General features: G+C 39.3%; 1 protein-coding gene across 3 annotated transcripts in view; it reads left to right on the top strand.

Moving 5' to 3' along the window:
• The window catches only part of ATP8A1 (ATPase phospholipid transporting 8A1), a 232,488-nt gene that overhangs the window by 206,887 nt on the left and 13,190 nt on the right, over nt 1-12,411 (top strand). For all 3 annotated transcript variants that reach the window (XM_040238091.1, XM_040238093.1, XM_040238092.1), the window contains 2 exons: nt 11,405-11,493; nt 12,212-12,304. In XM_040238091.1, the coding sequence (XP_040094025.1) occupies nt 11,405-11,493; nt 12,212-12,304 (182 nt within the window). The remainder of the gene's footprint in view (nt 1-11,404; nt 11,494-12,211; nt 12,305-12,411) is intronic.

Below are 12,411 nucleotides of genomic sequence, written 5' to 3'. Positions count from 1 at the left end.
TTACATCATTCCCTTAAACCATGGCAGATTGTTTTTCTTTATGAAATTCACAGTATTCTAGAAAGTACCCGAGGCCATAGAGTACAAATTGGGTCAGAGGACATGGCATATAAATGCTAGTAATAAGCTAGTGAGTGATTTAAAAATTTTGTATTTTGGCATGAATATGTATCACATAATTGAAATTTTGTAAGAATGCTGTTGTGCTAAAATAAGACATCAAAGACCTATCCCAATGATAACCACTGGAGCATAGAACTTGGCATGTGCATTCCTCTGTCTTCAGGTTTTATCAGAGGGAAGTTTCAAGCCTCACTACCCAACATGAGCAGCCACTGAAAACCTTCCATGGAAGTTCATCTCTTCAAGCCAAAGTCCACATGAGCTTGAAATTTGTCTCTGATTAAAGTGCAGAGTGATGAATTCACCATTTAGTGTTGACCCAGTGATGCTTGTTATGTACCTCTGAGTTCAACCCCGTGCCCAGGTACCATAACAGATTCAGACAGAAAGGGTTAAGTTTCAGAGAAAGGCTCCCACAACTTGGAGACCTCTGTCACACCATGGTGTTTCCCAGGCCTTGGACACAAAGACACTTATGAAACCTTTACAAGTTTAAATTCAAATAACACAGTATTACCTGAAAGCAGATTTGATTTTGATGAGCTCATATCAGGTTTTCATACATCAAGGGCAGTGTTGCCAGGAGAAGGCACAATTTGATGCAGTAAAAGCATTCTATTTATATTTTGCATATTTTCAGTCACTCAGTCATGTCCAACTCTTCGTGACCCCATGGACTATAGCACACCAGGCTTCCCTGTCCATCACCAACTCTCAGAGCTTGCTCAAACTCATGTCCATTGAGTCAGTGATGCCATCCAACCATCTCATCCTCTGTCGTTCCCTTCTCCTCCTGCCTTCAATCTTTTCCAGCATCAAGGTCTTTTCAAATGAGTCAGATCTTCACATCAGGTGGCCAAAGTATTGGAGTTTCAGCTACAGCATCAGTCCTTCCAATGAATATTCAGGACTGATCTCCTTTAGGATGGACTGGTTAGATCTCCTTGCAGTCCAAGGGACTGTCAAGAGTCTTCTCCAACACCACAGTTCAAAAGCATCAATCCTTTGGCACTCAGCTTTCTTTATAGTCCAACTCTCACATCCATACATGACTACTGGAAAAACCATAGCTTTTACTAGATGGACCTTTGTTGGCAAAGTAATGTCTCTGCTTTTCAATATGCTGTCTAGGTTGGTCTTAGCTTTTCTTCCAAGGAGCAAGCGTCTTTTAATTTCATGGCTGCAGTCACAATCTGCAGTGATTTTGGAGTCAAAAAAAGTCTGTCACTGTTTCCATTGTTTGCCCATCTATTTACAGTGAAGTGATGGGACTGGATGCCATGATCTTAGTTTTCTGAATGTTGAGCTTTAAGCCAACTTTCTCACTCTCCTCTTTCACTTTCATCAAGTGGCTCCTTAGTTCTTTGTTTTCTGTCATGAGGATGGTGTCATCTGCATATCTGAGGTTCTTGATATTTCTCTCAGCAATCTTGATTCCAGCCTGTGCTTCATCCAGCCTGTGCTTCATCCAGCCTGGCATTTCACATGATATACTCTGCATAAAAGTTAAATAAGCAAGGTGGCAATGTAGAGCCTTGACATACTCCTTTCCTGACTTGAAATCAGTCTATTGTTCCATGTCCAATTCTAACTATTGCTTTTTTTTTAAATTTTACTTTATTTTACTTTACAATACTGTATTGGTTTTGCCATACATCAACATGAATCCACCACGGGTGTACACGTGTTCCCTGAGCCCCCCTCCCACCTCCCTCCCCATACCCTATTACTTCTTGACCGGCATACAGATTTCTCTGGAAGCAGGTCAGGTGGTCTGGTATTCCCATCTCTTGAAGAATTTTCCACGGTTTGTTGTGATCCACACAGTCAGAGGCTTTGGTGTAGTCAATAAAGCAGAAGATGATGTTTTACTGGAACTTCCTTGCTTTGTCAGTGATCCAATAGATGTTGGCAATTTGATCTCTGGTTCCTCTGCCTTTTCTAAATCCAACTTGAACATCTGGAAGTTCATGGTTCACATACTGTTGAAGCCTGGCTTGAAGAATTTTAAGCATTGCTTTGCTAGTGTGTGAGATGAGTGCAATTGTGCAGTAGTTTGAACATTCTTTGGCATTGCCTTTCTTTGGGACTGGAGTGAAAACTGACCTTTTCCAGTCCTGTGGCCACTGCTGAGTTTTCCAAATTTGCTGGCATATTGAGTGCAGCACTTTCACAGCATGATCTTTTAGGACTTGAAATAACTCAACTGGAATTCCATCACCTTTACTAGCATTGTTCATAGTGATGCTTTCTAAGGTCCACTTGACTTCGCATTCCAGAATGTCTGGCTCTAGGCGAGTGATCACACCACTGTGGTTATCTGGATCATTAAGATCTTTTTTGTATAGTTCTTCTGTGTGGTCTTTAGCATTCAAGACTCTAAAGGATATCACTGTATCTCAGGTTCAGTGAATCAGCTCCTCTCATCCCCTGAGAAAGGGAGCTCAAGGAGAATGTAATCGTGCAGGTAGGCTAAATGAGACGGGACTGAAAGTGAAACACAGCAACAGAAACCTACCTTTTCCAAAGAAACGTTCAACTCATACAGCAGAGACAAAACACTTAAGAGCAATAGGAAGGGAAGATCCACAGCTCAGTGGGAAAAATCTAGAAAGTTTGTATGAAAAGAAGCAATAAATGCAAACCTGAAGTTGAGCACTGACTTTTTTTTCTTTTAATGAAAATGATTTCATAGAGAAAATGCTTTCAGAGGAGATCGGAAGGGTGAACTGAGACATAAGAGGAGATGGAAAAGTGAAAGTGAAGTCGCTCAGTTGTGTCCGACTGTTTGTGACCCCATGGACTATAGCCCACCAGGCTCCTCCATCCTTGGGATTCTCCAGGCAAGCGTACTGTAGTGAGTTGCCATTTCCTTCTCCAGGAGATCTTCCCAACCCAGGGAGATAAGAGGAGTTTAATTATCTATTAACTGGGTAGATGGCTCTGAAAAGAGAACAGTGGAGGTCGTGGGCTTTGAGGCTCACAAAACCATATCACAGTACAGACCATCTCTGAAGAGTTGTTCTACCCAGCTGTTTCAGAGAAGCTGTAGCCAGGAAAAAAAAAAAAATTCTTGGATCTGAAGCCATACTCGACCAAATCCTAAGAAGCACGTGATAGGATATATAAGCTGTATGTAATACAACCTTTGGGAGTTTTCAAAGTATTGTGAACCTATCCTAGTATAGTACTATATAGCTGATTGTGTTAGTTGAGTACCTAGGCTAATTTCATTGGACTTATGAACAAATTGGGCTTATAAATGTGCTCTCAGAACAGAACTCGTTTGTATGTATTGAACTTAGTGTTATTCTCCAGCACACAGATGGTGAGTGCTATGGAGAACCCCAGTGCAGGAAAGAGGATGGAAAGCCCTGCAGAGGGGGTGGGGTGCTGTTTCAGGTGGCGTGGCCATGGGAGAGCTCTGAAGATGACCTCTGAGCAAAGACCAGAGCAGGGTGGGCAGGACCTATGGCTCCCTGGACAAAGAGAGTCACAGACAGGAGGAGCAAACACTGATGAGGCCAGAGTGTGAAAGTACAACAGGGAGGGAGGGAACTTCCACTGGAAAAAGATGGATCAAGCCCTACTCCTCTCTCCCCAAATTACATAAATATCTAGTTTTGATTGCTCCCAGAATAGCTCCATGCAGAACAAGAAAACCAAGCAACATCTCAGGAATATAGTCCCAAAGTTCTGATGTTGTTTGGCTTTTAATAATTCTAAACACTAAGTTGTAAGAACTTACTTATTCAACAATTATTTATTAACACCTGATTGGTGGTTAAGCACTTGGATTGTGAGAATTCATCAAGATGTATTCCTCTTCTTATAAGGATCATAGTCGGTAATTAGAAAATGGATAATAGTTACCCATTTTGGAATAGTTACCCAAATTGGAAGCACAAAGTAGAGTCAGCTAACCCAAATCTAAGGATAGAAGTGATGACCAGTGAGAAAGTTGAAAAGCCAACAAGAATCATAGACACAGGGGCTTCAGGACGAGAATTAGCGTGGGCAGCTTCCAGGATCTGAAACACGTGGTGTAGCTAGAGATGAGGGCTGTCTTGAGAGATGATATGGGGGAAGTAATCAGAAGTCAAATAGGAAAGGTCATGAAATCATATTATGGAATTTTGTATGCCATCCTGGGGGTGGTGTGAAGCCACTGAAAGGGTTTCATCCAAGAACTGCTTAAATCTAATTTACACTGTGGAAACATCCCTTTGGCTACAGTGTGGGGAGTGACTAGAAGCAGAGCAGGACTGGAGTCAACAAGTCCACCCATGCGTCTATAAGGAGGACAGGCAAAGTTTGGACTGGAATAATGGCAGTGGGTGAGAAAGAAGTAGACAGGTCCAAAGTTACTAGAACACAAGAGAACCAGGCTATATGGTGGATGTGGTACCAAGAGACAGTTCACGAATACAGTCCAGGTGTCTGTCTCAGGTAGGTGGCAATGAAGCTGTTCTCTGAAGAGATTGCACAAAGGAAGAGCAGGTCTGGGAGGTAGACAGTGTGTGCTGGGGATGTATTAAGGTTGAAGTACCTATGTAGCACAGTCAGTAAAGAGTCTGCCTGCAGTGCAAGAGACCACAGTTCAATCCCTGGGTCAGGGAGATCCTCTGGAGAAGGAAATGGCAACCCACTCCAGTATTCTTGCCTGGAAAATCCCATGGACAGAAGAGCCTGAAGGGCCCCAGCCCATGGGATCACATGAGTCAGACACGACTTAGCGAATAAACTACCATATGTAACATTCAAGTTCAGAACTGGATAATCTGTGTTTGAAGCAGAAGCAAGAGATGTGAGCCACAGGGAGGGACCATGACTGATCCCCTTGTAGATAATAGAAACCATCAGCCTTCCCAGGGAGGGTATATACGTGATAACAGAAGACTCCTAAGAGAATGCCAGGATAATCCACCTCTCTGTTTATTCAGGGATCATCCAAACAATCAGCTTCCTAATAATTACATTCTATGACTAGCTTGGACAATATTATCTTGTTGTTCAGTCACACATGTACTAGGCTTCCCTGTCCTTCACTATCTCCCTGAGTTTGCTCAAACTCACGTCCATGGAGTCAGTGATGCCATCCAACTCAATATCTCATACTCTGGCACCCCCTTCTCCTCTTGCCCTCAAGCTTTCCCAGCATCAGGGTCTTCTCCGATGAGTTAGCTCTTCACAGCAAGTGCCCAAAGTATTGGAGCTTCAGCTTCAGCATCAGTCTTTCCAATGACTGTTTAGGGTTGATTTCCTTTAGGATTGACTGGTTTGATCTCCTTGCAGTCCAGCGAACTCTCAAGAATCTTCTCCAGCACCACAGTTCAGAAGCATCAATTGTCCAGTGCTCAGCCTTCTTTATGATCCATCTCTCACATCCACACATGACCACTGGAAAAACCATAGCTGTGACTATGCTTTTTAGTACTGTCTAGATTTGTCATTGCTTTTCTTCCAAGGAATAAGTGTCTTAATTTCATGGCTGCAGTCACCATCCACAGTGATTTTGGAGCCCAAGAAAATGAAATCCAACACTGTTTCCACATTTTTCCCATCTATTTGGCATGAAGTGATGGGATCAGAAGCCATGATCTTAGTCTTTTGAATGTTGAGCTTCAAGCCAGCTTTTTCACTCTCCTCTTTCACTTTCATCAAGAGGCTCTTTAGTTCCTCTTCACTTTCTGCCATTAAAGTGGTATCATCTGCCTACATGAGGTTGTTGATATTTCTCCCAGGAATCTTGATTCCAGCTTGTGCTTCATCAAGCCCAGCGTTTCGCATGATGTACTCTGCATAAATGTTAAATAAGCAGGGTGGCAATATACAGCCTTGACATACTCCTTTCCTGATTTGGAAACCAGTCTGTTGTTCCATGTCAAGTTTCTTGCGTCTTGACCTGCATACAGATTTCTCAGGAGGCAGATAAGGTAGTCTGGAATTCCCATCTCTTTAAGAATATTCCACAGTTTTTGTGATCCGTAAAGTCAAAGGTTTTAGTGTAGTCAATGAAGCAGAGGTAGATTTTTTTTGGAATTCCCTTGCTTTATCTATGATCCAGCGAATGTTGGCAATTTGATCTCTGGTTCCTCTGCCTTTTCTAAATCTAGCTTGTACATCTGGAAGCTCTCAGTTCACATACTGCTGAAACCTAGCTTGAAGGATTTTGGCAATATTTTGCTATCATGTGAAATGAATGCAACTGTACAGTAATTTGAGCGTTCTTTGGCATTGCCTTTCTTTGGGATTGGAATGAAAACTGACCTTTTCCAGTCCTGTGGCCACTGCTGACTTTTCCAAATTTGCTGGCATATTGAGTGCAGCACTTTAACAGCATCATCTTTGGGGATTTTAAATAGCTCAGCTGGAATTCCGTCACCTTCACTAGTTTTGTTCGTAGTGATGCTTCCTAAGGCCCTCTTGACTTCACACTCCAGGATGTCTGGCTCTAGCTGAATGATGACACCAAGATGGTTATCTGGGTCAGTAAGACTTTTTTTGTACAGCTCTTCTGTGTATTCTTGCCAAGTCCTCTTATTCTCTTCTACTTCTGTTATGTCCTTGCCGTTTTTGTCCTTTATTGTGCCTATCTCTGCATGAAATGTTCCCTTGGTATCTCCAATTTTCTTAAAGAGATCTCTGGTCTTTCCCATTCTTTGGTTTTCCTCTATTTCTTTGCATTGTTCACTTGAGAAGGCTTTCTTATTTCTCCTTGCTATTCTCTGGAATTCTGCATTCAGATGGGTATATCTTTCCCTTTCTCCTTTGCTTTTACTTCTTTTCTCAGCTATTTGTAAGTCCTCCTCAGACAACCACTTTGCCTTCTTGCATTTCTTTTTCTTGTGAATGGGTTTGGTCACCACCTCTTGTGGAATGTCCATGTAGTTTTTCCTATGAGTTTCACTGGTGTTCCACTGTTTTGAAAAAACTCACAGTGAATATCTGCAATTCCCAAAATTAGTTCCTTGGGATATTAGTAAGCAATATATGGGGAAAAGTGTTCCTTGGTCAATAAATACATCTTGGAAACCTTGGTTTAAAAAACTGTTTAGTAGGTTCTTTATTATGATTTCTCAAAGACTTAAATAAGCTACTCTATCCTGTGACTCACCAGGACTGGAGGCTGCTGTGGTTTGTTTGAGCCATAACAAGCTTTTGGAGGAAGTGCTTTTAGGACTAGTGACCACAAACAGTTTAATGGGATAGTAACCTCTACCCAAAAACTGTACCAAGTTTCAACACATTGTTTCAGAAATTGAATTATCAAATTAACAGGAATGAATGTTTGTGTTCTTGATGCACATGTCAGTTGCCTTTCCCAAAGTGAGTGCCTTGCTTATGGAAGTGTAAATTACTACCCAGACCTGTTTCACCATGCCTTCCCACCCCCCCAGGTGTGATTGTGAATTGTTCAAATCTGATCTAATTTGGTAGTTTTTGCAACTGTAGAGAGGCTCAACATTTTCCCATGTTATTGATTACTTGCTGCTGCTTTTGTGAATACCTTCTCAGATCCTTTGCCTGTCTATCGGGATCTTAGCTACTCTTATGAAAATAAGTGGTCTATTTTTATATCAGATATTAATGCAGAATTTCATATACTTCTGACAGCCATTTTCCAAGTTCTTATGTATCATTTGTTTTTTAGTTAGGTTATTTTTGAACCTGTGGTACTTCTACATTTTCATGGATCAGTTCTTTAAAGCATTTCTTTCTATAGTTTTTTTTTTCTTTTGAGTAGGTTTTTTTTTTTAATTTATTCATTTTAATTGGAGGCTAATTACTTTATAATATTGTAGTGGTTTCTATAGTTTTTTTCACCATTTTAAGGCTTAGAAAATCCTTTTATAAAGTTTTATCTAGACACTTAGTAATCACTTCTTGTTTTTTGTTGTTGTTAACATTAATTCTTAACCCCTCTGGTATTTATTAATATATTAATTTATCTTACACCTTCCCTCTCCCAGAAAACTAACCAAGTTTTACAGCACTATTCTCTGAATAATTTTCCCTTCCAAATTAATATATAGTACCCATACAATCTTGAATAATTTTTATGAAATAAAAAACATTTATCTCCATTTATTAAATTAGCAAATTGAGATGAATGGCAATTTATTAAGATTCAGTTACTTGGCCACTTTCAGTCTGGAGAGGAGTAGATGTTAATGTGATGAAAACTATGACATTTATAAACTTGCATTTAATTTGATGTGATAAAAAAAAAACTTCCTTCCTTGAAGCTCATGGGAAAGATCACTAAAAGGAACACAGGACTAGAGAGCTTAGAGGAATTTGAAAATTAAAGAAAGGAACATTTGTTAATAATCAATGTTAATAATAAAAGCAGCCACTTTATAAACATTATTGGTTTAATCCTTAAAATCCACTTTACAGCTGAGGAAGCAGAGACCCAGAAGTGACTTCCTCTGGCCCTGAGAGCCGGGACAGTCAGAGCCAGGACCGCTTCCAGGGCTGTTTATCAGCAGCCCTGGTCCAGTTGGGGTCTGCGGATATAGTTTTAGCACTCCCCAAGGGGCCTTCTTACAGCATCTGTACTTTAGGAAAGAATCAGCATCCTATTCGACATTTATAGGGTAAAAGGGGGGACAGACTTAAGAAGTGCATTGCTGAAAGTTTGTAGGCAGGTAAGCACATCGAAATCCTCTCTCTTCCGAGCCTGAAGTTGGAGGACCCTGCAGGTGAAAGAGTAAGTGTTCCTGTCTGTGTGAGAACATGGGTACCAAGGGGTCACCTCACTGTGGGTCAGAAGGTAAGCCTTCCCATCCGCTCACTGCACAGGAGCTAGGCTTTTCTCAAATGTTCTTTCTCCGCAAGTTCATAGGGAAATTTCAGAACAATTCCCTGGTCCTCTGTGTCTTCAGGCAGCGACAGTTCACTTTTGAAGCCTGAGGCGATGCCGAGGCAGCATTGCTCTGCAGACACGCAGTTGTTTGTTCCCAGAGCAGGGCCTGTGCCCTCCGCTTTGCCGGCTTTGCAGCTCCCTGGGCTGATCCTCTCAAGTCCCCCGGGAGCCACTTTTGTGGCAGATTCCATTTGGTTTCAAAGGGCCTTGAGAGGGGCAGCGGGGCCACTTGGCGTGATCCCCCCAATCTCCCACATTAAGAGTGACTTGCAAGCTGCCCTGGCAGGAGCCTGAGCCCAGCCCCAAACAGGCTGCCCCTGTTCCCCCATTGTCTGCGGACCGGGCGTCTTTTCCCAGCTGACCTGCCTGCAAGTGGAGAGATGTGAAAAGTTAGAGACAAAAATGGTCTCTACAGAGTGAGAGAGAGCTTTCTTGTACAGAAAGGAAGGAAATACCTCTGTGGGATTTTATTTTCCCCCGCCCTTCATCCAAAAAATACAAAGAGACTCTGTCTTTAATGCGAATGTCGGCTTTAAATCTCTTAGGTTTGGATTAACTCTGCAAAAGAAAAAAAAATCTGACAGGCTTTCAGATATGACGCAGAAAAACTTTTTTCCCCTCAATTCATGGTGTGCATTTGCAAAGCCAAAGGCTGGTGGACTGAATAGTGGGCGCCAGTCTCTCCGTCATAGTTAACATCACAATAGTCAGAATTAGCAGCCTCTGTCCCCACCAGGGGACATTTAATAGAAGGTGGCAAAAGCGAGAATAAACCTCTCTTCTCTTGCCCCCCAAATTAAAAAAGATTAAAATTAAACCAAAGAAACGAGGTTATTTTCAGTTACATGACTTAGATTTATCTTACCTTTTTCCTGCAAAAGGAAAAAGAAATGTGGCATTTTGCAGTCATTACCTAACTCAAAAGCTTCCTTCCAACTAAACAAAACCCACTGACTTGATGGACATTTCCTATTACACAGTTATTGTTGGTTTTCACTATTGAAGATGTCAGCAAGCATGTCGAAGATCATGTTTTGCTTATAAAATAAAATGACTTTTATGTGAATATCTTTCGTCTTGGTGGTGTCCGGAAGGTGGGTGCTGTTCTACTGAATCCACGTGGCGACATTTATTTTCTGAAATTTGGGGTAATAGCATGTTCTTATTTTTAATGTGTTCAGAGCTGTTTCATCCTAGATACTGAAGTATTCTGCACCAAGAGTCGGTGTCAATAAGCTTCTATTAATGTAGAAAAATTTTAAATAGCAGCTCCCAGTTTCCAAATGAGAGTCAAAATGAATAGGTAATCTTAAGCACAACTTAAAATTAGCAGTCTTTATATTTGATAAGGATGGATTGATTAGGACTGTTTGTTTATGTATAATTGTGAAACCACCTATATAAATTAAACTCTAGATCATTTTTAATTCCTGACCCACACCTATTTAAACAAAAGTTTCTTGTGTGATACTTAGTGGGATGTAAATGGGTGTGCATTAGTTGGCTGCTATATAACAGAGTTATAACAATACGTTTATGGATTTAAATGGGTACTGAAAATTTGTTCTTGATAAACAAATAGACTCAAAGTGAAATAAAATGTTACTTTTGGTTTTATTTATTTATATGACACTTTAAGCTCTAGGTAATCTAATTACATTATAAAGGGATTTTTATTATAATCACAAACAACTAACAGAATTTATTAATTTTTATTATAGAATCATTTTCTTTGCAACCCCAAAGGCTCTGATATAGCATTTTTGGATTTAATACAAATGAAAGGGTGTTAAAATAATTTTTCAGAATACACTGAAACAAGTTATGTAAATCTTTGAACAAAAATTAGTATTATTCCTATATAATATCGAATTGTTATTTTTCATAGATACACTAACTTGTTTATACTGTATTCATGATGTATCTGGATGATGTTTTAGCGTAGTGTAATATTTTAGAAAAAGTAAATTTTTATTTTCCAGAAATAGTAAATTTAGTTTCTAATTAGGATTGATTTTATGTATTGTATGATAAGAGAATTTAATCCAGTATATGTTTGAAGTTTGCTCAAAAAGATAATTTTTTATACTCTAAGTTATAAAAGAAGGTCAAAGTTTATTACTTGATGTTTTGGTCACAATAATAAAAAATTCATATAAAAATATGAAAAGATTTGCTTCATTATAAAACTTTGCTGTATTAGCTACTGAGGGAAAAATAGAAAGGCATGTTTTCATAAATTAGGCTTTTAATTCCAAATATTTCACAAGTTTGAATTCAGAGTTATTTTATGCCCTCTTGCAGAATGAGATTCTTAAAATTATTTTACTTGAAATCATATAAAAACTTAATTTGTATTTACTGATATATTTTTATGGTTTTTAAAGTTATACTGTTTCTGATACTCAGGCAGCCATGTTGTTCAGTTCTGGAGTCTTTTGGACGGGCCTGTTATTTATCCCTGTGGCCTCCTTGCTCCTTGATGTGGTGTATAAGGTGTAAGTATAATACTCAGTTATGTACCTAACAACATAGATGGCGTATTAATCCTTGGATTTCTCTAGTTGTAACGTCAACTCTAATATAGAGCTTACAAGATAGGAATTAGAAATATTAATTAATTCTATGTAAATAAAGGAGAAAGGACCGACTGAGGAACTAGAAAACTATATTAGTTTAAAAGAGCCAGCAGAAGTAAAGCAGGTAGTTTCAATTAACATTTTTATTAATCAGCCTGAGAAACCCCTTCAAGGTAGAAGAAAAAGTTCTGTTATCTCCAAACACACGCACACACACACACACACATAAATTTTTAGTGAACAATAGTTGTGAAAGGAAATATTTGCTTACCTGATTCTAAACATATTTAAAATAGAGACTAGAAGAATCCGCAATCTTATTAATGCTTCTCAAAGACTGTAAGTTTTAAAATGTTCTCTCTGCCCACAAAAAAGATATCATTAGTTAATGTGATGCTTGTTTAATAACTATGAAAGTTTTATTACTATCAGCCTAAACCATTTATGACTATTGTTTCTATAATTATATTAATGCCCAAAATTACTATAATTTTTTAGATTCTAAGAAAAAATTCCTTGTACTCTAATTATTATTGTACTTGGAAGCAGCATGGTAACAACTTGTTTTATAATGTTTTAAATCTTCATACAAATACTTCTATACTTTTTCTTTTCTTTCCCTTTTATGTTTTTGCAGTATCAAGAGGACTGCTTTTAAAACATTAGTAGATGAGGTTCAGGAGCTGGAGGCAAAATCTCAAGACCCAGGAGCAGTTGTGCTTGGAAAAAGGTAAAATACACACTATGTTCTTTCTCAGTGAGCTTTACAGTTTTCTTTTGCTAGCGGTTGGAAATAAGCAGTTAATCTTGTATTTATCTGTTAACGTGGAGCTGGCA

This window comes from Oryx dammah, unplaced genomic scaffold (genome assembly GCF_014754425.2).
Source record: "Oryx dammah isolate SB20612 unplaced genomic scaffold, SCBI_Odam_1.1 HiC_scaffold_3, whole genome shotgun sequence".
NCBI lineage: Eukaryota > Metazoa > Chordata > Mammalia > Artiodactyla > Bovidae > Oryx > Oryx dammah.
The sequence above is the reverse complement of the archived record's forward strand: the minus strand, read 5'-3'. Positions and strand labels throughout refer to the sequence as shown.